This window comes from Chrysemys picta, chromosome 1, assembly GCF_011386835.1.
Source record: "Chrysemys picta bellii isolate R12L10 chromosome 1, ASM1138683v2, whole genome shotgun sequence".
Taxonomy (NCBI): Eukaryota; Metazoa; Chordata; order Testudines; family Emydidae; genus Chrysemys; species Chrysemys picta.
In genome coordinates, this window is record NC_088791.1 from 196,000,512 (window position 1) to 196,026,865 (window position 26,354).

Here is a 26,354-nt window from a genome sequence, read left to right on the forward strand (position 1 = left end):
TGCCAGCTGCTTAGTAATAAATCTTCAGGCTCCCCCACTAGTTAACACAGCACTCACTGATTTCAGCTCATAGTAGGGGAGCCCCAGTACTGGTGCACCATTGGCCCAAAGTGAATTCAGCATAGCAGTCTGTAACTAGATTCTTAATAGAATCAAAATTAGCTCTGCTATTCAACAGTAAAGAGAGAAAGTGGTGCAATTGATGTTTCAGGTCCTTAGAGGCAATGAGCATACCATCAAGTACAAATACCTATCCCCAGCCTCTCTGAATTCACTGGGTTTTGGAACCCATGTCCCTTGTCTAGCGAGTGCTACTTAGGTGTTGGTTAGACCCTCTGTCAGAAAACAGTTTCATTGTACTTGATTCACATAATCAGGGTAACAACACTTTATTCCTCCTGCCCCAATAACAGAGAAACTGGGGATCCCACAGCAGCCAAAGTGACCATTTTGGGCTGCTGTGGGCTCATGCTAGGTGGGGTGGGTGTGCCTATGCAAACAAGATCAGCCCCTGAAGTTCTTTTCCACACTTGCCATAATTCACCACCGGATGTCAGGGTAGAGCTCATCCTGACTCTGCTTACATACAGATAGCTAGTAAGTGTGCTGTGACAAGTGATACTTACATGTTTGTAAATACCACTTTTCTCAGCAAGCCCCAGGACCCATTAAGCCCCGGATTGAGGGTGGAGGAGGCGGAGAGGGAGGCAGCAGGGGCCAGAGGCGATGACGGGATGGGTGCTGAGCCGGGGGAGGCAGCAGTGGTTGGGGCAATGGGGGGGATGGATGTGAGCAGGGCCAGCTCCAGGCACCAGCCGAGCAAGCTGGTGCTTGGAGCGGCAGCTTGTAGGAGGCGGCATTCTGCCCAATCCTAGGGCGGCACAGCCGCTTTGTTGTCGTTGTTGTTGTTGTTGTTCCGCTCCGGCCGCCCTGTAGGGGGCAGCGACGTGGAGGACGGGAGCACCCTGCAGGAAGCCTGGCAGGGCAGCCCATGTCCTTCCCTCCCAGCCAACCGGAGTGGTGCAGAGCCTTCCCGGCAGTGGGCACGGTGGGAGGAGCTGTGTGGCAGTGCCCTGCTGAAGCCCTGGCTGCCCCCCTTCTCTCTCTCCCCCCGCTCCCTCTCCCTCCCCCTGCTAGCCAGGGCACATCTGCAGGGCAGGGAGTCCCCCTGCACCCTGGCTCCGGCCGCACCACAGGGTTTTTTTTTTTTTTTTTGCTGTTCTGGCCGCCGCGGTTATTTTTGTTTTTTGTTTTGCTTGGGGCGGCCAGAAAGCCAGAGCCGGCCCTGGATGTGAAGCCAGGAAGGCAGCAGGGTCCGGGGGGAGGGGGAGGGAGAGGGAAGGGGATGGATATAGGGCTGTGGGAGGCAGCGGGGGCCAGAGGAGATGGGGGTGGGTGATGAGCCCCACTGTCGCGTGGCCAGAGCCAGGGCCTGGTGCCTGCTGCCATGCAGCCAGGGCTGGGGCTCAGTGCCTGCAGCCAGAACCCAGAGCTGGGGACAGGAACTGCATGACCGGAGCCAGGGATTGGAGCCCACTGCTGCACAGCCGGAGCTGTGGGTCAACGTCCAGGGCCAGTGCCTGCCGCTGCACAGTCAGAGCCCGGAGCTGGGTGCCGGAGCCCGGAGCTGTGTGGCTGGAGCCAGGAGCCAGCTCCTGCTGTTGTGTGGCTTTAGCCAGCACTCGCTGCTGCGCAGCCCAGGCCAGGGGTTGGCAACTGGGGCCAGCTCCCGCCATCACGTGGCTGGAGCCTGGGCCCGCACTGCCAGGCTCCTGAAGTCCCACTGCTGGAGCCTGCCACCCAAGCTCCCCTCCCCGCAACATGGGTCAAGAACTCACCTTGCTCCTGCAGTGTTGTGCCCCACCTCTCTCCAGAGGCAGTATAGGGTGACGCATCCAGGAGCAACAAGGAGGGAGGGCCCGATGCTTTGCTCCTCCCATCACCGCCCAGGAGGCTGTCGTGGCCTCACGAAAAGCCCCTGGTGGCCGCGTGGTGGCTGCATTTGAGAAACGTTGGTCAAGGCCAAAGAGGTTAAGCTGCTGATGAGGCCAATGAAAGGCCCCAAAGCCCTGGAAAAACCCCTCATGCACATCAGTGGCAGCCTCAGGAACTAGGAGCAATACATGCCATGTCTGACAGCCTTCCTCACCACACACTCCCCACTAGATCTGTCAACATATGCTCTGGGCCACTGGGCCTCAGCAGCTCCACCCCTAATTCATGCATGAGGCCAGGAACAGCAGGGGAAGGAAAACTGCTGTGGTTGTCTATGAAAGTCACCTAGGTAGCTGCTGCAGTAGAAACAACCTCATATACTTGGTCTTCTGCTTGTCACAAGGAACAGTTACACTTTGACTTCTGTAGACTATGAATGCTGCTCTAATCAGTGGCCTGAGCCAAGTGTTGCCTCCCTCCTCTCTAGTCTCCCACCTTCTCTTTCTTTCCTTCTTTCTCCTCTCAGTCCTTCAACATCATCCTTTCCCTCTCTTTTCTGGTACCTCTTTTTTAATCCCCATTTCCCACCTTGCATGAAATGAAGAAGGCTTACCATCACCCTGCCCATTTCGCTTGGACGTTGTAATTCTTCCCTACCTTTTAGCTGTTTGTTGTCCTTTCGCATCATAAGGTATTTGGGGCAAGGACTGCGATTTTGTATGTGTTTTGTGTAACATCTAGCCAAACAGGGTCCTGATCCTGACTAGAATCACTAGCTACTACTGTAATATACTGTTTGTCTTGCTGAATTTTAACATCAGACCTCAGTCTGAGGCTCAGGCTGCAATATCCCAGTTGAATCAGTTTCTAACACTGTTTGGCCAGCCAGTGGGGTTGGGGCCAAACTATTTTAGAACCATGTTTTAAAAATTGTATTATAGCATAGGTGCCTGCCATGTCTCAGTAATTCCTCAGGCCATAAGCAAACTGCCTCACTTTTCCCTCAGAACTCACTATACACATGCCCATAGCAAGTAATTACTTTGATTTTGCAGGGTGGACAATTAGGAGAAAAAACAGCAGTGCTTTGCTTGTAAACTGAGAAGAATTGACTGGAAGTCATTAAGTGACAAAAGATATTGGACTCTATTATCATAATTTTGTTGTCACTTTTCAGAGCAGAACCACAGTGTAAGTGTTCTTTGGGAGTGAGCCCCAAGGGAACAATACCTCAAAATATAGCTCATAATTCCACATAATTGCTTTAATTTAAATTGATTTTAGTCTCACCTATGTTTTCCCTCCATGACCTTTGACATTTTTTCTTTGATCTGCCCTTTTAAAAATCTTTTCTGTATCTTTTTGTGTAGGAAAAGGAGGAAGAACACCCAGGGACAGAGGTGCAGTAGAATGTTCAGACACTATGTTTTCAATTATGGTGTGTGCATGCCTGCAGTGCTCACTCATCCACATCTACTCCAACAGACGTTAGAAAATTCACAAATCTCTGTGACATCTACCCACTTCCAAACTCGAAATACTGATATTAAAGTCTGGTTAGGGACAATTATTGTTCAGTGCCCTTATCTAACTGGTTGAGCAGCAGACCTTTGACCTTGATAATTAGAAACTAAATGAAAAGAACCTTTCCTTCAAAGGCTCTTTAATAAAAGTTCCTGTGGGTTCCCAGACACTCGTTTCCTTTGAAACTCATTAATTTAAAACGATCTTGATTATGCTTTACAAATATCTTGAATCCCTAAAAACCATCCTTCCATTTAAGGTGTTGTTGTCTACACAGGGCAACTTTTCCCTGCCCAAGATTCTTAGAGCCTATCCAGGGTTGCAGGTTTATGTTCTAAGTCTTTCCCTAATATCCTCAGTAAGGTTAATTACTCTTGGGAGTTAATTGCTGATTCATACTGGAAAATAGCCAATACATCCTAAATCTCTCCACATCACTATGTTCTGTCATAGATTTATTATATATACATGGCTATAGTCAGTGTTGTGTCATGTAGACCTACAAGTTACTCATAGCTAGGGATGCCCCAGCTTTTCTCTATTCACTCCTTCTATCAGCCAGTGCCTCAGAAGAGTAAAAACCCTTTCGCTACAATTTCCAACTCTAAACTTGAGAGAAGTGAGACTCCCTTGTAAAAGGTGGAAGGAATCTGCATCCATTTATTGCTGTGTTGATGCTCTTTCGACATCTCCCTAGGTTCTGCTCCAGCATCTCACTGAACATTCATACATCACAGCGATGTCATGCAGAGCTTTTTTTTTAAAAAAAAAACAAAACTTATCTCTACACTTGATGTTGTAAATTTAATGGATTTGAATTTCAAATCCAATATGCAAAACCTGGAAAGATGTGAGTTGTTTGTGAGCCTTCTTGGATTGTTCTCAACAACACTGGCCAAAGAAATCCTTCTTAAGGATAGACTGGAAATACTTCCAAAGATGCCGCATGAAATTCCATTTGGATCAGCATTTTCCACTTAGGTTAATCTAAGGGAAAGATCATTTTAGTGCTTTATAAAGTTTGATTTTGCAGGAATAGTTCTTTAAAGCAATTATGTTAAACTGGCATCTTTGTACTCAAGAGCTCCACACCCAGGTGTGTATTTAGTTACAACCATTAACTTTGCTGACTCAAGCAATTTTTTTTATAGCATTGCAGAGTCAATATAGTTCTGGGACAGGGAACTGGGTTATATTCTGCCTCACATATCATCATCAGAACTTCTAACTGAAGTCTAGTTGCTCAATATTTAATTGTTAGTTATGCACAATCCTGAAAGAACCCACCTTAATTTTTCACAATGTGGGTGGACTTTGTGGCAGTTAGCAATACGTTTTACTTGCAAAGGGAGCAGATTTGATCCAGAAATCACTGAAGGACAGTAAGTGCAAAACATTACAAAGCCATTTTTAGTCACTTTCAGAGTAGAACTGCCTTTTAAAAGCTTCACTTGCTATGCAGAGGAAGACAGAGCAAACAGGGGGTTTGTCTACTCTACACTGTCATTAAAAAATCCACGAAACTGAGTTTCAGGCTGGCTGTCTTGGGCTCACAGGACTATAAAATTGCAGTGTAGACATTTGTGGTTGGGCTGGATCCCACGCTTAGAGGCCTTCCTTCCTCATGTGGTCTTGGAGCCCAGGCTCCAGCTTGAGACTGAATGTCTGCACTGCAATTTTATAGCCCTCCAGCACGAGTCCTGTGAGCTCAAGTCAGCTAACCCATGCCAGTGGTGCCCATGCCATGGGTCTTTTATTACATTGTAGACGTACTCATAGGCTGTTTCCTCTGTAGTATGGAAATGGCAACTTTCAGATAATGGCTTCTTTGGCTGGCTTATGTTCCTTAGTCAGAAAGGGTTTTTTTGTTTTATTGTTCATTTATGAAATTCATGCTATATCTCAAAGAGCAAAGAACATGTTGGAAATGCAAACACGGGCTTAGTATTTGGCTCTGAATGACTTCAGGCTTTGCAGTAGCTTAGTTCATGGGGCATGCATGTTGATTTTCTCATTGCTGTAGAATAAGGTCTCATCCAAAACATCAGATGCTTATCATGTTTGCATACATGTATATTCAAAATCTAATCTTTAGCATCTATTTACAGCTTAGATGTATCTTTTCCCCCAACTGTTCTGTGAAAGGCATTTTTATACCCCAAAGCTTGCCTGTTAATACCATAATACTAGAGCACTGTGTGTATGGGTTTTTTTTTAAAAGAAAACTTGCATGAAACGTATCTCTGCTATTTTTGATTTTTACACTAATTAATGTGACATCTGCTAGATACATAATATAGATACAGTTGCAAATTTAGGGACTGCTCATTTTTCTTTAAACTCTCCTGTGATTGCTTTTGTACCCCTGTTCTACAAACAAGGAGGAGGAGGAAGAAGAAGAAGAACAGGAGGAAGAGGAAGAATCTTAGTACTTTTTTATGGCTTTTTTTTTCTTCAAAGGGTTTTTCAGGTAATTATGAAGTCAGCTTGCTTTAGTTTTTAAACAAGCGTAAGGAAACATCATAGACTTGAAAATCCTGATTCTGCCTGAAATTTCACCTAATATTATTACAAGTAACACCTCAGGTGATTAGAATTGAGATTAGACAAAAGAATATTTTCCAGTTTGTTTACTTTGTACATTTGACAGCACTTTGCGTATAGTCAATTTACTATTCCCACCCCCATATAGTCAGTCAGTTTTCCCTCTTGTTTGTGAGTCTTTTAGACAACCAAAGGTCAGAGAAATATATATATTTAAATATGAAAAGTGACTTGTAAAATCAAAAGAACACCAGGAAGCCTCAAAGGCAGGTGTAGTGTGTGAAACTACTTTTTAACTACTTTTTGACTAGCTTTTAAGGGGACAGTGCCCCTTTAACTTCAGCAGATGGCTGGTTTTTATATTTATTTTTGCAATAGGAGGAAGGTAGGAATCCAAGCATCAGCCCTTACACATAACCCCTCTCCTTATCCCTAAAGAAAATACAGAAAAGGTGTTGGGGGTCTCCATACTCAATATTTCAGGGACCAATACTTATCCTTTTCACCCCTCATTATGGCCTCAACCATGTATAGATGTCGTCAGAGGGGACCAGTCTCCTAACTAGAAAGCTGAGATGTTCAATTCCACCAAGGACTGCCATTATCACTGCTCTGATCTGGCTGATAACAAGCAGAACACAGAGAGAATCGCACCCTCTTTTTTGGCCAAGTGGATGTATTTAAAGTGTACTTTTATCGCTAGTCCCTAGAGTCATGCATCTTTTTTTTATATACCTAAAGCTGTATACTGTGCTCTGGAGAATTTTTTTTGATTGATTTGATTCTTCCCAGATTTTTTTTGCCCACATGATAATTTGCCAATGGATCAAAATCATAGTGATCTGGTAGACTTGTGTCACCTACTATAACTAAAGAGTTGTTTTTCAGTAGCTGCGTACTAGGGTGCTATTCACCAGTACATTGAACTTTCTTTCCTTCCTGCACAACTGGAATATTTACATGGTTTGTAGAAATGATAATCGGTGCTATTCAAAGCACTTTTTATATAAAAAGTAAAATTGTCCATGATAATAATAATTAATTAAATTAATTAATAATTAATAAGTTCCCATTTTAAACACTGACATCTGGAAATGTAAAGGTTAAGATTCTCTGTAATAACCCACCTAGAACATATGGAGCTCAATTTTTCCCTTAGAAATAGCCATGCATCTCCTACCTGAGTTGTACGTGTATTTCTGAATGCATATGCAACTCCAGGACTGAGCCCATTCTGTATTAAGATATAGACACAGCAGTATAAACTAATAAATCATCATACTCAATATGTCTGATGTGGGTGAGGTCACTCCATTCTTCATCACTGCAACTCCATTGACTTCAAAGGGTTACTCCTGACTTACACTTGCCAGGTGAGAGGAGATAGGACCTCTTAATACTTCTATGACCAGATGTCTGAGTGTTTAATATTGTTAATTTAGTTTTACATCAAAGTATGTTTTTGTATTTAATTCCCCAGGTTTTCTTTGTTTTGCTTTCTTAAAGAAGAAGGGTGACTAAGGGCCAGATCAGCTCCCAACTGGGAAAACACTTGTTTAGGGAATGGGAAATTCAGCGTTTCTATCAGATTGTCCCCTGGTGGGACAGGTTCTCTCCTTCTTTGCAGTACAGGCAGAAGCTGATCCAAAGCCCCTTGAAGTTAATGGCATTCCCAGTGACTTCAGTATCTGGGCTTCCACCCACAGAACTCAGCAGATCCATGGATGGCAGGGTGAAGACCCAGTGTCTCAGCACGGCTTTGTGAGGGATGAGAGGCCAGCCATCCCACCTTTCACTCTACCCCCATCCCAGCACTGGGTTCCTTCACTGCTTGGGAATTAATGTGCCCTAATGTTGTACAGTGCTTTGTATGTGAAGTTCTATGACAGTGCTAATTTTATTTATATTTGCTTTTTTCCTCTTCAGGAAGCACAAGTCCGTGAAGCACCAGAGAATATAAAACCACCTCTTCCCCCCAAACAACATACCATTGCCTTTCGCACCAACACATGTATAGACATCTATATATCCCCAAAACACAACACACCACTCTGCCCTATATTATATATATATATTTGGTATTCTGGTCTTTTGTTAAAGTGGGTCATCTTAATTCTGGCTGACAAGATCTCAGACTTAGCTTTATATGTTCTAACAGTACTGTCTATGTCTAATTTTAGATTGTAAGCTTCTTGGGGCAGGGACTGTGTCTTCCTCCATGTTTGTTCTCTGCCAAATACACTATCGGCACTCAGTAAATAACCACAGTTGTGCATCAAAACTGTATTAGGAGGTAAAGAACTTCAGCACTGAAAACTCCAAAGAAGATCCCTGTGTACAAGCTTTGTGTCGCTTATCTCTGAACTGGCCTTTAAAATGAATGTGATTTCCATTGTACAGTAGTTTAAATAAACACATTTTAGGTCAGGTCTTCTGTTTGTCCACAGAGGCGTTAATTTAACCATAGTACATGTCACAGTTACAGGGCAAACTGCATCTTAGTTCCCTTTTAGTCCCTCTTGCGTGACAGGCATGGCTTCCAACACTTCACCCTGGGTGGAAATCTGCAGTCTGGGCTGTAGCCCCACTGTTTCCCCAACCATGTTAATGCAACAGGCCAACTGCATTTAGCACCTGTCAGCCCTTTCACTATGGGGACCTGTGACCAGATTGTTGATTAAAATGACTCAAACAGTGCCTTCAGACCAAAGCACTATTTATTCCTTCCGCCAAAGGTACAAAACATGTAGAGCAAAGGGTAAAACTAATAAAAGCACTATACCCCTGGGCCTGGTACATCTGCATTTTTCCTTGCCAGCTTTTGTTAGTGCCCTTCAGACCAGCTAACCTCCTCATCTCTGGCTGGGAGAAAGAGACTGTCCTGATCACATCAGCCTTTCCCTCTTTGTATGTTGCCTTGCCAGACTGTCAGCTTTTGCTGCTATCCTGGGGCACCCTCTGGCACTCACTCAATCCCCAGCCTTTTCTAGCTCCCAGCATCCTCTAATGGTTTAGCGTTCCCTTTGGTTTCTCTTTGGAAGTTTCCTTTGGAGTCTGGATCTTGATTATACCTTGAGCAAGAAATTTGGATCTTGACAAAAAATAGTTGACTACCCAGGCTGTAGGAGAATAAAAGCCAAAAGAATTAAAACTAGAAGTGGAAAAGAATGTGACAGATGTCCTGGGTCTGTGTGGCTTTCAGCCTTTTCTGGGACCTTTTCAGTCTCTTCCCTCGCAGCTCCTCTGGTGCTATTTGCGGTGCTCCCTGCCAGAAGCTCATTTTGAATGGAGGGGCTGAAGTTTGGGGCTGGGGGTGTGCACCGGGAAGTCTGGGGTGCAGAGGGCACTCAGGCAGTGCCAGGGACTCTGGCAGTGGCAGGGCAGGCAGGCACTCACCTTGGCCTTGAAGATGCGGGGCAGGCTGAGGAAGCAGTGTGGTCAGGGTGGCTGCAGCAGCATGGTGTCCCTGCCCTCCCGTCCCTGGCGCCCAGAGCAGCCACAACCCAGCTCCCTGTCTCAGCTGCTGCTTTTATATAACTGGAAGTGGCTCTTGCCCTGGAGGGGAAACAGCCCTCACCCAGGTCTGAATGATGTGACTCCACCCAGCCACCGCTTCCCCATCCAGCCTGGATCCAGCCCCCACCTCCAGGTGCCCCTTTTCTTCCCAGCTGGGCTGGAAGAGGAGCAGGCCCAAGATGCCCCATATCATACCCTTCCCAGGTTTAGAGGAAATATTCAGGGGCAGAAACATATGTCAGGCCCTGTAATATTTCCATTGCAGGGGGCAGTAGCCTCCCCGCACCACTGCTTTTCAGTAAGAACCAGCTCCTAGGTCTTGGTTCCTTCTCTAGAGTCATTCTTTCTCTTTCCCATTATCCACACCTCTCCTTATCTATCCCAGAGGCCTGATTGGGCCATGAACCCATTTTCCCCACCAGGGAAGGCCAAGTATGTGTGTCACAAGAGGGGCTGAGACCCATTTCCCCTTAAAGGGCTGGCCACCCCTATGACAGCCATATTATAAAAGTCTGTATAAGACATGGCAAAGCTACTTTTTACCCGAAGAGCCAGAAAACCTGACAGGCAAACACTGACAGTGCCTTTATATCTCCATGGAAAACCTCCCCCACAACAATGCTCTCAATTGACTATAAAGGAAGGAAGAAAAGAAAAACAGGCCCATTTCTTTGGCTCTTGTGGCCTGATACTTTACTGCCCTGCACCTTATGTGGTCATTTACACCAATACAAAGTGAGTGCTAAATAGGTGTAAAATGGTGACAAATCAGAATAGTAATGCTTTACATCCACTTCATAGGGGGGTAAAAACTATTCAAGGTCCAGGGCTATGTGAATTCTTCCCTTCAAGTTGTTTTTGATTACCTATCAGCCTTGAAGAATTCAGACCTTTCACAGAGGTCTGGTTAGAGTTCATTCATTGCCAGTGAGTGGAGAATTCTGGGCCACTAGTGTGTTATACTCTGCACTTAGGACTGGCTGAAAAATTTCCATTAAGACTGTTTTTTGGAAACATTTTTGCAGAAAATTTTGATTTTTTTGGTCGAAAACCCAAAAGTCCAAACCCCATTCGGAAATGCTGTTGCCGCTTCATGGGAGTTGTAGTTTGAGGGCCACATGTTCCCATTCCAGGGCCTCCCGGGGGAGGGGGAGAGGGGCAAGTGGGGCAATTTGCCCCAGGCCCCGCAGGGGCCCCCACGAGAGTTTTTCGGGGCCCCTGGAGCGGGGTCCTTCACTTGCTCCTGGGGCCCTGGAAAATTGTCGCGGGGCCCGGGCCCCCGGAGCTTCTTCCGCTCCGGGTCTTCGTCAGAGTTCGGCGGCGGGGGGTCCTTCCGCTCTGGGACCCTCCGCCGAAGTGCTGGGTATTCAGCGGCAATTCGGCGGCGGGGGCCCCCTGCCGCCGAAGACCCCAGGTCCCCTGAATCCTCTGGGTGGCCCTGTCCCATTCTCCTCTATGGACCCAGCGGGAATTCATCTCTCATGATGCACTGTGGCCATGGAAGCGCCATAATATGCCACCTCCCCGCATCAAGAGGAAAGACCGAGATGTCTCATGAGAGATTTAATCTTAGCAGGAACACCAGGCCATAGAGAAGAGTGGTAGCATGCATTACCATGGTGGCATTTCGGAACTGACATGTTTTCATTCTTAAATTTTTGTTTTGTCAAAAACTCAAAATACACCTCTACCCTGATATAACGCTGTCCTTGGGAGCCAAAAAATCTTACCGCGTTATAGGTGAAACCGCATTATATCAAACTTGCTTTGATCTGCCAGAGTGCGCAGCCCCCCCCCCCCCCCCCCCCGGAGCACTGCTTTACCGCATTATATCCAAATTTGTGTTATATCGCGTTATATCGGGGTAGAGGTGTATTCCATGTAAAATTTCAATGAAAATTACTTTTTGATTTCATCAACATTTTCCATTGTGGATAGCCCCCTCCTTTCTATTTTCTGACTGGCTCCATCCACATTGCATTCAGTTTTGTAGAGGCGTAAATGACTGCAATCGGTGGTTACCCTTCATACATCAGTGGCATCATTCTGGCAAATTACAACAATGTGAGTTCCAATTTCAGCGCATATTTTATCCCTCAGGGTAAACTCCATACTTCAGCAGGATATCAGTCCCAGCCCATGTCCCTTGATCAGAGTCTCTGCCACAATAAGAACAGGAGTACTTGTGGCACTTTAGAGACTAACAAATTTATTAGAGCATAAGCTTTCGTGGACTACAGCCCACTTCTTCGGATGTATATAGAGTATTCCACTCTATATGCATCCGAAGAAGTGGGCTGTAGTCCATGAAAGCTTATGCTCTAATAAATTTGTTAGTCTCTAAGGTGCCACAAGTACTCCTGTTCTTTTTGCGGATACAGACTAACAAGGATGCTACTCTGAAATCTGCCACAATAAAATCTCAAACGAAATTAAGGGTTTCAGTGTGTATGGTGGGTTGCCAACAACCCACTACATCCAGCATTTGGCCATTTGCCATCCTACTTACCCCAAAGTAGGGAGTTAGTTTCTGAGATCTCTCCGGGAGGCTTCCTCCCTGGTCAGATGAGGTTTAGGATGAAAGACTATGGTGGATAAAGAGAATGTATCCCTCTGTCCACATCCCCAGTCTTTTCCTAAGATGTCCTCAGACTTTCATCTCAATCAGGTCATTCTTCTTATAGAAAACTGTGTAGGGGGTATCAGTCATTAAAGGCCCAGCTCACTGATTCACTGAGTGGAGATGATAGCCACCTGTAGCTTGTTCATGCTGAAGAATGTGTCCCGAATCCTCAATTAGCAGGTTGGAAAAAGTCGGTAGCTGTAGGGTTAGACTAGATGTGAGGCGTATCAGGTAGGGGTACCAAATTTGTCTTGGCCAAGTTAGTGTAATTAGGATGACTTTGGCTCTGTCCTGCTTGATTTTGTTTAGGACTCTGAGTAGCAGCAGCACTGGAGGACAGGTGTAGATGGGACTGAGGAAAGCATCTCTCAAAGATTGATGGCTTAGACTGCCACTCAAGTAGAACTTTTGGCACGTTTTGTGGAGCAAAGGGGTATGTGACCTGGGTCCTGGGGGAGGGGGAGCACAATGATGTTGCTTAATTAGGGCAAACTTCAAAGAATGGGGTAGACAATTCCCCAAACTGTTTTTATTCTAATACTTGGATTCAGCAGGCCAGCAACAAAATAGCTTCCACCTAGAAGCCAAAAACACAGTTCCGTTAAAGCAACCCAGCCTTGGGCTTCCTTCCAGACAGACAAGTCAAATGTGATGAGGATTACTGAATATCTTATTCATCATATAAAAAGTTCTACCAATCCCAAGGGATCGGACACATTACCTCCCAAGTCAATGAATATTTCAGATCTTACCCAAATACACACTTACAGCCAATTCTTATTAACTAAATAAGATTTATTAAAAAAGAAAAGAGAGAGAGGGATTTGGTTAAAGGATCATTATACATACAGGTAAAAACAGAGTTCTTAGATCAGATTCATAGTAGAGATGGTGAGCTTTAGCACTGCAAATAGTTCTTTTAGAATTAGTCCATAGGTTGCAGTCCAATGTCCAACACCAGGTTGATCCAAAATGAAATTGGATACCTCAGTCTTTCAGCTTACACTTCCCCTGATGAAGCTTAAGCAGATTTGAGATGAAAGGATCAGGTCCCAAGAGTTTTTATAGAGATTTTTTGCAGGCTATGCTAGCTTCTTCATAGCAGATGTTCCTTGGGTGAAGAATAGTGTCTTTGAAGTAGAATTAACTATTTCCTATGTGCGTATAAGTAACTAGCTGCATTCATCTGCATAAGGTAATTATCCATTACCCAGTTCATAGACAGTATGCTACAAACTTCAGAGAAATATAGACAATGACATTATTACACCCAAGGTTTATCTAAATGTTAATATTTCCTTTTAATCTCTGAATTAACAGAATACAGTGATAGACAAGAACCATCTGTTTACATGATAAACATCTAACAAGATATAAGTAAACACATACAATTAGTATTACCTTTAATTCTCTAACAGTACAGGTTTGCATTTCAAAGCTCTAGTCTATTTAACATGGCTATTTTAGCTATTCATAAGGAATAGCCCCAATTACCATTTATATACTTCTCTAATCAGAGGGGTAGCCATGTTAGTCCGTATCCACAAAAACAAGGAGTCCGGTGGCACCTTAAAGACTAACAGATTTATTTGGACATAAGCTTTCATGGGTTAAAAACCGACGTCTTCAGATGCATGGAGTGAAAATTACAGATACAGGGATAAATATACTGGCATATGAAGAGAAGGGAGTTACCTTACAAGTGGAGAACCAGTGATGACAAGGCCAATTCAGTCAGGATGGATGTGGTCCACTCCCAATAACTGATGAGGAGGTGTCAATACCAAGAGAGGGAAAATTGCTTTTGTAGTGAGCCAGCAACTCCCAGTCCCTATTCAAGCCCAAATTAATGATGTTAAGTTTGCAAATGAATTGTAGCTCTGCAGTTTCTCTTTGAAGTCTGTTTTTTATTATTTGTTAGTCTGTATCAGCAAAAACTACGAGGAATCCTTGTGGCATAAGCTCTCTCTTTCTCTTTGAAGTCTGTTTTTTTATTTGGGCGTAAGCTTTTGTAGGCTAAAACCCACTTCATCAGATGCATGGAGTGAAAAATACAGAAAGCAGTATAAATATTACAGCACATGAAGTTGCTTTACCAAGAAGGGGGGGGGGGAGTCAGTGCTAATGAGGCTAATTTAATTAAAGTGGCCTATTCTCAACTATTGATAAGAAGGGGAGAATATCAAAGGAGGAAAATTACTTTTGTAATGCTAATGAGGCCAATGCAATCAAGGTGGATGTTGCCCATTTCCAACAGTTGACAAGAAGGTGTGAGTTCCTATTCCCCCAAAATATTCCCCCAAACCCTTCACCCCCTTTCCTGGGGAGCTTAAGAATAATATACTAACTAATTGGTTACTGTGAGCACAGACCAAATCCCTTGGTTTTTAGGACACTGAAAATCAATCAGGTTCTTAAAAGAATAATTTTATTTATAAAAAAGGTAAGAGAATCACACCTGCAAAATCAGGATGGAAGGTAACTTTACAGGGTGAATAAAAAGATTTAAAACACAGAGGATTCCCTCTGACATTGCTTCCCAGTTACAAAACAGGAATGAAATTACCTCTTAGTATAGGGAAAATTCAGAAGCGAAAACAAAAGATAATCCAACTCATTTCCTTGCCCTTACTTACAATTTTTGTAATCTTAGATGGATCATTTCAGGTATGTTTTCAGGAGATGTTTTTCCTGCCTGGTCTCTCTCTCCATCCAGAGAGGGAACAAACAAAACCTCTCCCCCCTCAAATTTGAAAGTATCTTCTTTCCTTATGGGTTCATTTGGTCAGGTGCCAATCAAGTTATTTGAGCTTCTTAATCCCTCACAGGTAAAGATTCAGTACATCTGGCCAGGAGGGATTTTATGTTACTGAATACATAAAGGTTGTTACCCTTCCCTTTATATTTATGACAGTAGACTTACACTGAAGATTTTTTTAATTAAATTTGTATCTTTGAATGAAGAACTGAGAACCATGAATTAAGAAAATGGGAGTAAGGAACCAACTTTAGACACCTGCTAGAGTTGTGCTAAGACTTTACTTCTGTAAGACATACATTATTAATAGGCAGAGCACCTGCTGTCCAGCTGTACCTCTCATCATTTTAGTATGTGAAAGGGACATTTTAAAAAATCCTAACGCAGTCTCTCATGCAGCGTACTGTCCTTTCAACAGAGAAGGGTATTTCTGTGCTGCCATAGGGTATTTTTCTACAAGGCGTCATCACTTCCAAACCGTCATCTGCCCAGGCCGTGGTTACTTTTTGCTGTTCTTCCGGAACCCACAAAGTATTTACACCATCATTCATTACCTTATGCTCCATCAAATGCAAATGTAGATTCTCTGTGGTCTCCCTCATTCTCTTCACTCACTTTCTTCCACTGGCGGCCTTCATTTTAAAACCATCAGCTGCAGGGATATGAAAAGTAATAAGATTAATCTGCACTTCTATCCATCTTAAGATGTATTCCAAAATGAACACACCCTTGTGGGTTGAGCATTGCATAAGACCTCACAATCTACTTGTAGATGGGTTACCCAAGCAAGAAGAGTTCCTGAAATGATAACACAGGCAGGACCTAAGTAACTAACATGCATTTATTATTGGACGAAAGTACAAATGCAGTTGTCCTCCTGCAGCTCATGCTGCTGTCAAAAATGTTCTGCTTTTTCTTCATGCAGGAAATACACACACACACACCCCTATGAACTTCCTCTCCAAGTGTGGCAATTCAATCGTATATCCTGTGTGGGTTTTTTGTTGGTTCGTTGTTGTTTTTTTACCCACTTGTTTGATCTTATGTAGAACCTCTGAAAGTTTCTGAACACTTTTAACAGGATCTTATTCTGCACTAGGAGTCTCACCTAAAGTACTTCTCCCACATTCTAAATGTAAAAGGGAATTTTTATGTCATAGTGTTTCTCACTGGCTCATTCTAAAGGATCTTCACAGCCTCTACCATGAAATTCAACTGCCTCCTTACACGGCTGAAATACTAAGGGCTGGTCTACACTTACATTGACCTAATTATGTCAGTGTCTACACTACAGCCTTCCTCCCACTGATGTAAGTGCCGTATTACACCAACATCATACCTCCACCTCACAAGAGATGTAAAGCTTATGTCAGTGTAGTTAGGGCAATGCAGTGTCTGTGTAGACACTGGGTTACTTACATCAGTTGTTGGCTGTCTTGTCAATTTCACGGCAGGAGCCATAACAGCCAGGCAACTGGACCCCGGCTGCCCCCCCACTCTCCTGGAGAGCTGGGCAGGCTGGACCCCGCTCCCCACTGGGAGCTGAGATGAGAGTGGACCCCCGCTCCCGGCTGGTAGCCAAAGCAAGAAACCCAGGTGCTCCCCGCCCCCCAGGCCACTCCTTGCCAGAAGCCCAGGAACCTGTGGGGCAGCTGGGCTCCCAGCAGGGAGCTGCCAGCGAAGCTGAAAGACCAGGCACTCAGCTACCCACATAGCCTCCTGGTGAGACCACCGACCCAAGGGGGGTAGTGTGGACATGCACCACCCCAGTAATTACTGCGGTGGGTGTAAGTTGAGCTAATAGAAGTTGACTTACTTTTCTAGTGTAGGCATACCCTCAGACACAAATTGACAGCCCAAGAGTTCCTTCTCCATATCAACCTCCTGGAAGTCACAGTGGTCAGCACTTCCTTCACATGATCAAGTTCAATCTGTCAAGTTCATGACAAACAACATAGCCTGCATGTACTATATAAATCATCAAGGAGGAGCAAGATCCCTCTCCTTTTGTGCAGAAGCAATAAAACTATGGAACTGGTGCACAGCCAATCAGATTTTCATTTCAGTTTTATATTTACCAGATATTCAAAATACCATAGCCAATGGTTTGAGCAGACATTTCTCCCAGGCTGGCAAGAGGCTCTGAAATCGACATCGCTGGGTCGAATTTGGGGTAGTGTGGACACAATTCGATGGTACTGGCCTCCTGGAGCTATCCCAGAGTGCTCCATTGTGACTGCTCTGGACAGCACTTTCAACTCAGATGCACTAGCCAGGGACACAGCAAAAGCCCCAGGAACTTTTGAATTTCATTTCCTGTTTGGCCAGCGTGGTGAGCTCATCAGCACAGGTGACCATGGAGTCCCAGAATTGCAAAAGAGCTCCAGCATGGACCGAATGGGAGGTACTGGATCTGATTGCTGTTTGGGGAGACGAATCCATGCTATCAGAACTTCGTTCCAAAAGGCGAAATGCCAAAATATTTGAAAAAATCTCCAAGGGCATGATGGACAGAGACTACAACAGGGACCCGCAGCAGTGCCGCGTGAAAATTAAAGAGCTCAGGCAAGCCTACCAAAAAACCAAAGAGGCAAATGGCCGCTCCGGGTCAAAGCCCCAGACATGCTGCTTCTATGATGAGCCGCATGCAATTCTAGGGGGCCCCCTACCACTACCCCACTCCTGTCCATGGACCCCTGCAACAGGGATGAGGATTTTGGGGATGAGGAAGATGAGGAGGTGGAGGAGGATGAGGCTAGCGCACAGCATGCAAGCGGAGAAACCATTCTCCCCGACGGCCAGGAACTGTTTATCACCCTGGAGCCAATACCCTCCCAACCCTCCCATGGCGGGCTCATGGACCATGAAACCGGAGAAGGCACATCAGGTGAGTGTACCTTTGTAAATATAATGCATGGTTTAAAAGCAAGTGTGTTTAATGATTAAACTGAAGACTTGGGATGCATTCGTGGCCAGTACAGCCCCTCCTTTTAAAAGGCCAACCCAACGGGTTCTTGGTATGGGAAAGGAGGGCGCTGTTGTTTGAAACCATTCCCACATGTTATGAAGGTTGAAGAAGCCAAAAGACTGTGGCTTACCATGGCTGCCTGCAAGCTGAATTCTGTTGCCCGGCCCTTCATGTGTGATCTCTCACACCAAACCAGCAGGCCCGAAATATAAGAGGCAAAATGCGACCTTGTACCAAAAGCACATGTGCTATGTAATGTTAACAGCTTGGTTCACCGTGAAAGAGTCTACCCATTGCTCTCTAAAATGTGCCTTTTAAAATACTACTCTCCGTTTTTTCCTCCTGCAGCTGCAACTGTTTCAACGCTCCCCCTATCATCTCCGTCCCAGAGGCTAGCGCAGATAAGAAGGTGAAAAAAACACACTTGCGATGAAATGTTCTCTGGGCTCATACAGTCCTCCCGCACTGAAAGAGCTCAGCAGAATGTGTGGAGGCAAACAATGTCAGAGCCCAGGAAAGCAGAAAATGAACGTGAGGACAGGAGGGATGAGTGACATTAGAGGTGGCGGGAGCAAGATGAGATGTGGAGGCAGCATGATATGCTGTGGCTACTGGGGGATCAAACTGACATGCTCCGGCGTCTGGTGGGGCTGCAGGAAAGGCAGTAGGAGAACAGACTGCTGCTGCAGCCCCTGTGTAACCGCCCGCCCGCCTCCTCCTCAAGTTCCATAGCCTCCTCACCCAGATGCCCAAGAACACGGGGTGGCGGAGGGGGTTCCGGGCACCCAACCACTCCATCCCAGAGGACTGCCCAAGCAACAGAAGGCATTCAATAAGTTTTGAAGTGCAGTGTGGTCTTGTCCTTCCCTTCTCCCCTCATCCACCACACCACCTGGTGCTTCCCTCTTCCCTCACCCCTCCCGGGCTACCTTGGCAGTTATCCCCCTATTTGTGTGATGAATTAATAAAGAATGCATAATTTTGAAACAATAATGACTTTATTGCCTCTGCAAGCAGTGATCGAAGCGGGGAGGGTGGTTAGCTTACAGGGAAGTAGAGTGAACCAAGAGGGCAGGTTTTCATCAAGGAGAAACAAACAGAACTGTCACACCGTAGCCTGGCCAGTCATGAAACTGGTTTTCAAAGCTTCTCGGATGCACAGGGCACCCTGCTGTGCTCTTCTAATTGCTCTGGTGTCTGGCTGCTCATAATCAGTGGCCAGGCGATTTGCCTCAACCTCCCACCCCGCCATAAACGTCTCCCCCTTACTCTCACAGATATTGTGGCGCACACAGCAAGCAGCAATAACAATTGGAATATTGGTTTCGCTGAGGTCTAACTGCATCAGTAAACTGCGCCAGCAAGCTTTTAAACATCCAAATGCACATTCTACCACCATTCTGCGCTTGCTCAGCCTATAGTTGAACAGCTCCTTACTACTGTCCAGGGTGCCTGTGTATGGCTTCATGAGCCATGGCATTAAGGGGTAGGCTGGGTCCCCAAGGATAACTATAGGCATTTTAACATCCCCAACAGTGATTTTCTGGTCTGGGAAGTAAGTCCCTTCCTGCAGCTGTTCAAACAGACCAGAGTTCCTGAAGATGCAAATGTCATGTACCTTTCCCGGCCATCCCATGTTGATGTTGGTGAAACGTCCTTTGTGATCCACCAGTGCTTGCAGCACCATTGAAAAGTACCCCTTGTGGTTTACATACGGGCTGCCAAGGTGGTCCGGTGCCAAGATAGGGATATGCGTTCCGTCTATCGCCCCACCACAGTTAGGGAATCCCATTTCAGCAAAGCCATCCACTATGACCTGCACATTTCCCATAGTCACTATCCTTGATAGCAGAAGCTCAGTGATTGCGTTGGCTACTTGGATCATAGCAACCCCCACAGTAGATTTACCCACTCCAAATTGATTCCCGACTGACTGGTAGCTGTCTGGCATTGCAAGCTTCTAGAGGGCTATCGCCACTCACTTCTCAACTGTGAGGGTTGCTCTCATCTTGGTATTCTTGCACTTCAGGGCAGGGTAAAGCAAGTCACAAAGTTCCATGAAAGTTCCCTTATGCATGTGAAAATTTCGCAGCCACTGGGAATCATCCCAGACCTGCAACACTATGCAGTCCCACCAGTCTGTGCTTGTTTCCTGGGCCCAGAATCGGCATTCCATGGCATGAACCTGCCCCATTACCACCATGATGTCCAAATTGCCAAGGCCCGTGCTTTGAGAGAAGTCTGTGTCCATGTCCTCATCACTATTGTGATCGCTCTTTTGTTGTCTCCTTGCCTACTTTTGCAGGTTCTGCACATACTGCAGGATAATGCACGAGGTGTTTACAATGCTCACAACAGCAGCAATGAGCTGAGCAGGCTCCAGGCTTGCCATGGTATGGTGTCTGCAGGAGAGCAGGAGTGCAGAGTTGCAGTGGAAGCGGTGGCTGACGACGGATGCCACGAGAATAGATATTTATACTGAACGACGAGAGGACCTGTGAGGTGGATTCATGGCACCAGGAGAGCAGAGTTGCAGCGGAAGCGGTGGATGACTGAGCTCATTTACTCTATTGAGCTCAGTTATCATTTACTCAATTGAGACTGAGATCATTTACAACAGCAGGAGAGCCGAGTTGCAGCGGAAACGGTGGATGACGATGGTTTGCAGACCTACTGCACCATCTGCTGCCAGCAGCACCCAGGACACAAGAACAGCGGTGACGGTGAGCTGAGCTGAGCAGGCTCCATGCTTGCCGTGGTGGCGTCTGCACGGAAATAAGGTGCAAAACGATTGTCTGCCGTTGCTTTCATAGAGAGAGGGGAGACTGATGACATGTACCCAAAACCAACCGCAACAATGTTTTTCCCCCCCATCAGGCACTGGGAGCTTAACCCAGAATTCCAATGGGCGGCCGAGACTGCGGGAACTGTGGGTTAGCTACCCACAGTGCACAACTCTGTGAGTCGATGCTAGCCACAGTATCCGCCGACCTATTGCGCTTAGTGGGGACATACACAATCGACTGTATAAAATCACTTTCTAAAGATGGACTTCTATAAATTTGACCTAATTTCCTAGTGTAGATATACCCTTAGACACTCCAGTTTCCCAGTATAACCACCAGTGCCACTCGTTATGGGGACAAATGGTTATGAAAACCAATGCCCTAGTAAAAGAAAAAAGGTTCTCTCGATCCCCAAAGGCCAAGCCCCAGACCCAGGCCAATATACAAATCAGATCTTACCCACAAATCACTCTGTTGCCTATCCTTTAGAATCTAAAATCTAAAGGTTTATTCATAAAAGGAAAAAGATATAGATTAGAGATAAAATTGGTTAAATGGAATCAATTACATACAGTAATGGCAAAGTTCTTGGTTCAGGCTTGTAGCAATGATGGAATAAGCTGCAGGTTTAAATCAAGTCTCTGGAGTACATCCCCAGCTGGGATGGGTCATCAGTCCTTTGTGTAGAGCTTCCATTTGTAGCAAAGTCCCTCCAGAGGTAAGAAGCAGGACTGAAGACAAGATGGAGATGAGGCATCAGCCTTTTATAGTCTTTTCCAGGTGTAAGAACACCTCTTTGTTCTTACTGTGGAAAATTACAGCAAAATGGAATCTGAAGTCACATGGGCAAGTCCCTGCATACTTTGCTGAGTTACAAGGCGTATCTGCCTTCTCTCAATGGGTCAATTGTAATAGGCCATCAAGCAGGCTAGGCAGAGCTAACACCAATTTGTCTGGGATGTTACCCAGCATAATTTTGAAATACAGATAGTATAGAGCCAATACTTATAACTTTAAATACAAAAATGATATATGCATACAGATAGCATAATCATAACCAGCAAATCATAATCTTGTCTTAGACACCTTATTTGACCCCCTTTATACCGGATTTGGTGCCACTACAGGACCTTGGTTGCAACAATGATCTATATGGTCCAGATTATGTCAATAACGTCACACCCACCATGAAGAAATTGATTTTTCCAATCAGCAGTCATCAGTACTAGTGCCTAATGCAATACTATTTCATCCAGGGCTGGTGGTATGAATGGTGAAGGCTCTTTTTGCTCTACCCTACTTCTAACACCCAGAACTACTCACTTTTATTTCTTTGCAACATTTTATTATAATTGCCAGGCAAGAAGCTTAAGCTTATGAAGACAGATAAGTTACATCAGAAAAACCTTATGAGTGTGACGTAATTATAAAAATATGTAATATGAGGGCCTGAAAATGTTCAGTTAAAGGTAGTGGGCCAAATTAATCTGTGCAATAACTCCTTTAACACAGGATGAATCTGAACTAAAGTTTTAGTAAACTACACAGGTGTGGAAATTCAGAGTTAAGATTCCACAAAGGCTGTCCCCACGTTGCGATACCGTGCATCATTCCATGACATTGAAAAATATCTGATAATTATCACAATTACTTTTCAATTTTTTTTTTCATTAGAGCTGGTTTAAATTTTCAGGCCACATTTTTTTTTTATAAGAAAAAACAGCAACTTTGTCAAAATCAAAATATTTTATAGAAAATGAAATGAAATGAAATGAAAAATTAAAATAGTAATAATTTTCTTTTGAACTGACATTTTTATTACTTTTTGGTTTTCAAAAAAAAAAAACAAAATTAAACAAAGGTGTGAATTCAAACCAACAACTTTTCATTATGATTTTTTAAATGAAAAAATAGAAATGTTCAGTGAAAAATTTAGAATGAAATTGTTTTGTTCAAAATTTTTCACTGAAATAATATTGGATTTTTTCACCAGTTGTAATTGTCCTAGATCCTTTATCGTCTACATGCAACAGGTAATCGTTTATTTTGGAGAATAGGTTTTCTATGATTTACAGGCCTTATTTGATCAATGATGGGGGGCAGGAAGGAGGGTTGTTTTCAGATGTTTGGATCTCAGCCTCATATCAAGAGAGTGTTTGAGATAATTATAGTTGTCATTGTAGTTTCCAGAAAGAAGGTGAGTGAACGGGTGTGGGTTAAACATATTCCTTATTAATTTGCCTTGGTTATGTGTTTTATTACAGTGACATTGTACATAGTAGGCAAGATATGAAAATATTGTTGTCTCTTTACTATAACAGGAATGTAGGATTGGTGTTGTTTTGTTTCTCACATGATGCTGGTATTGCTGGCTTATAAAGCAAGGATCAAGGATAGTCTAGTTTGATACATGGCTCTTATGTAGTCTCTTCATATTAGTCTGCTTAGTATGAAACATTACAGGGAAAATACTGAAAATACAGTAGAAAAAGTTATGATGTGCAGCTGTCAGTGTGTCCCACACAGATGTAGAGCAGTCAGAGATATGAAGACAAGGTAGAGTTAAGGTTATTTGCACTATGTTAACTGTAAATTTCCAAACTTTCAAATGTTTGGTATTTTGGAAATTTAGGCCCAGATTCCCAAAAGGTATTCGGGTGCCTGACTCCATCCTCAAAGGTATTTAGGTACATAACTCTCATTTATATCAATGAGAGTTAAGTGATCTGTGAATCGCTGGGCCTTTGTCCTTAATTTACAATTCCCAGTTTTTAAACATTTAATAACTACCAAGTAGAGGGAGAGGAAGCCTTTGGAAGGTCCAGGACTAATGTAGCATTTACAAACTTCCTGTGAGGCTTAAAACCTCAGAAGAAGTATTGTGATGGCATGGAGCCTTCATCTGGGGATTGTTTAATTTTAAATCCCACATATATTAACCAGGAAGCACAAATACAGGGTCAAATTCTGCTTTCAGTCAGACTATTGAAATCCTGGGTTAAATTGTCCCTTCAAATACATAAAATAAAATAAAAATAAATTAATGGAGATATCCTATCTCCTAGAGCTGGAAGGGACCTTGAAAGGTCATCAAGTCCAGCCCCCTTCCTTCACTAGCAGGACCAAGTACTGATTTTGCCCCAGATCCCTAAGTGGCCCCCTCAAGGATTGAATTCACAACCCTGGGTTTAGCAGGCCAACACTCAAACCACTGAGCTATCCCTCCCCAATACATACAGACAGCTTCCAGAGAATCCAGAATGAGTTGTGTGTATCTGTATCTGAGGGGAAAACTTGGCCTCATTCGCTTCAATGGAGTTATTCTGGATTTACATCATTGTGACTCAGAGCATAATCTGGTCCTCAGCTTTTTAAGAAGCCACAGTCCAAGTTTCTCTAGTAACTCTGTAACTTCTCAGACTTTTTTTTAAGAAACAAATTGCTCCTAAAATCACATCCCCTTTCAAAAACTAGTCAATCCACACTAAAGTAAATAGAATAAAACAAATCTAGAGTTGCCAGGCCAAGATGTTTTTGAAATATCAAGTAGCAAAAAAGCTTAGGAAACTTCTGAAAAGTGAATCATCTTTTTCTTTTAATCTCTTATATCTATTGTAATAATTAATATTATGTCTTGTTTCATTAACTTCAAACTGTCCTGAACATGTCTCTTCAGGTTCTGTAGAAGTATACGCATGAAATTTCAGGGAAATTGGTTTCCCTTTGCTGAAATTCTAGGACAGGGGTGGCCAAACTGCAGCTTGCGAGCCACATGTGGCTCTTTTACAGTTAAAGTGTGGCTCGCAGAGCTCCCTCTGCCCCCCCAATTCTGCGCCTACCAGACTGGGGGGTGGGGGTCGGGAGGGGAGAGCTCAGAGCTTCTGCCCTGCAGTGCGGTGGTGGGGCTAGGGGCTTCTGCTCAGCGGGGAGGGACAGGGCCACTGGAACCATGTTTATAGTAGGGGTGCTGAGAGCTATTGAACTAGGGTTACCATATTTCAACAATCAAAAAAGAGGACGGGAGGAGCCCCGCCCTAGCCCCGCCCCATCCTGTCCTAGCCCCGCCCCATCCTGTCCTAGCCCCGCCCCTGCCCTGTCCTAGCCCCGCCCCTGCCCCTTCCACTCCCTCCCACTTCCTGCCCCCTCAGAACCCCCAACCCTCCCCCCCACTCCTTGTCCCCTGACTGCCCCCCAGGACTCCACCCCCTCCCTAAGCCTCCCTGCCTCTTGTCCCCTGACTGCCTCCTCCTGAGACCTTCCCCACATCCTAACTGGCCCCCTAGGACCCTACCCCCTACCTGTCCCCTGACTGCCCCAACCCTTATCCACACACCCCCCCTGACAGCCCCCCCCCCCAGAACTCCTGACCCATCTAAACCCCTCTGCTCCCTGTCCCCTGACTGCCCCCTCCTGGGACCCCTGCTCCTAACTGCCCTCCAGAACCCCACCCCCTACCTAAGCCTCCCTGTTCCTTATCCCCTAACTGCCCCTTCCTAAGACCCCTCTCCCTAATTGCCCCCCAGGACTCCACCCCCTCCCTAAGCCTCCCTGCCTCTTGTCCCCTGATTGCCTCCTCCTGAGACCTTCCCCACATCCTAACTGGCCCCCTAGGACCCTACCCCCTACCTGTACCCTGACTGCCCAAAACCTTATCCACCCTCCCCCAGAAAGCCCGCCCCGAACTCCCGACCCCCCCCCCCGCTCCTTGTCCCCTGACTGCCCCCTCCTGGGACCCCTGCTCCTAACTGCCCTCCAGAACCCCACCCCCTACCTAAGCCTCCCTGTGCCTTGTCCCCTAACTGCCCCCTCCTGAGACCCCCCCACCTGTACCCTGACTGCCCAAAACCTTACACCCCCAACCCCCAGACAGCCCCCCCAGAACTCCCGAACACCCCCCCTGCTCCTTGTCCCCTAACTGCCCCCTCCTGAGACCCCCCACCTGTACTCTGCCCAAAACCTTACACCCCCAACCCCCAGACAGCCCCCCCGAACTCCCTGACCCATCCAACCCTCCCCCTGCTCCCTGTCTCTTGATTACCCCCCCCCAGAACCTCCTTGCCGCTTCTCTGGCCCCCTGCCCCCTTACTGTGCTGTAGAGCAGGGCGCTCGACAGCGGGGGAGGGCAGCAGGCTCGGAGCTCCAGGCGAACGGCTGGTGATCTGTGAGTGCAGGGCGGGGGGAGGGAGGGGGAGGAGGAGAGGGGTGTCAAGTTTCAGGAGAGAGGAGGGGGAAGTGCAAGCAGGGCTCTGGCTCTGGCTGTTGGAGCACCGGCTGCTCTGTAAGCCGCGCGCACGCTCTGCATGGGGGGGGGGGGGGGAGGAGGGGAAGTCCGGACATTGACAAATTCCCCCCGGACGCTATTTTTAACCCGAAAAAGCCGGACATGTCCGGGGGAATCCGGACGAATGGTAACCCTAATTGAACCAAACTGTAAACGTTGTATGTAATGGAAACTACTTCAAGCCAAGGGGTGTGGCAGAACCCCCAGAACTCCTACTTCCAGTTAGGGTTACCATATTTCAACACTGAAAAAAGAGGACACTCCATGGGGGCCCTTGCCCTGTCCCAACTCTGCCCCTTCCCCACCCCCGGCCCCAGCCCCGCCCCTTCCCCAAAGTCCCTGCCCCAACACTGCCCCCTCCTCTGAGCACCCTGCATTCCCCCTCCTCCCTCCCGCTCTGATCTTGGTTGGGGGTTGCT

General features: G+C 45.6%; 1 protein-coding gene and 1 long non-coding RNA gene across 5 annotated transcripts in view; one reads left to right on the top strand and one right to left on the bottom strand.

Annotated features, from left to right (window-relative positions):
• The window catches only part of SH3BGR (SH3 domain binding glutamate rich protein), a 49,146-nt gene extending 40,446 nt beyond the window's left edge, over positions 1 to 8,700 (top strand). For 2 of the 4 annotated variants that reach the window (XM_065590762.1, XM_065590752.1), the window contains exons 6-8: positions 3,306 to 3,335; positions 5,841 to 5,929; positions 7,930 to 8,700. In XM_065590762.1, coding sequence (XP_065446834.1) covers positions 3,306 to 3,335; positions 5,841 to 5,888 — 78 coding nt within the window. In that variant the 3' untranslated portion in view covers positions 5,889 to 5,929; positions 7,930 to 8,700. The remainder of the gene's footprint in view (positions 1 to 3,305; positions 3,336 to 5,840; positions 5,930 to 7,929) is intronic. The other 2 variants (XM_065590748.1, XM_065590775.1) reach the window with 2 other exon arrangements.
• A 4,216-nt stretch (positions 8,701 to 12,916) lies between these two features.
• Positions 12,917 to 15,590, bottom strand: LOC135977309 (uncharacterized). Its single transcript, XR_010594745.1, has 2 exons — positions 15,455 to 15,590; positions 12,917 to 13,973 (listed from the first exon to the last, which is right to left on the bottom strand). It is a non-coding gene; the product is annotated as an uncharacterized LOC135977309 (long non-coding RNA).
• Between the last annotated feature and the right edge of the window lie 10,764 nt (positions 15,591 to 26,354).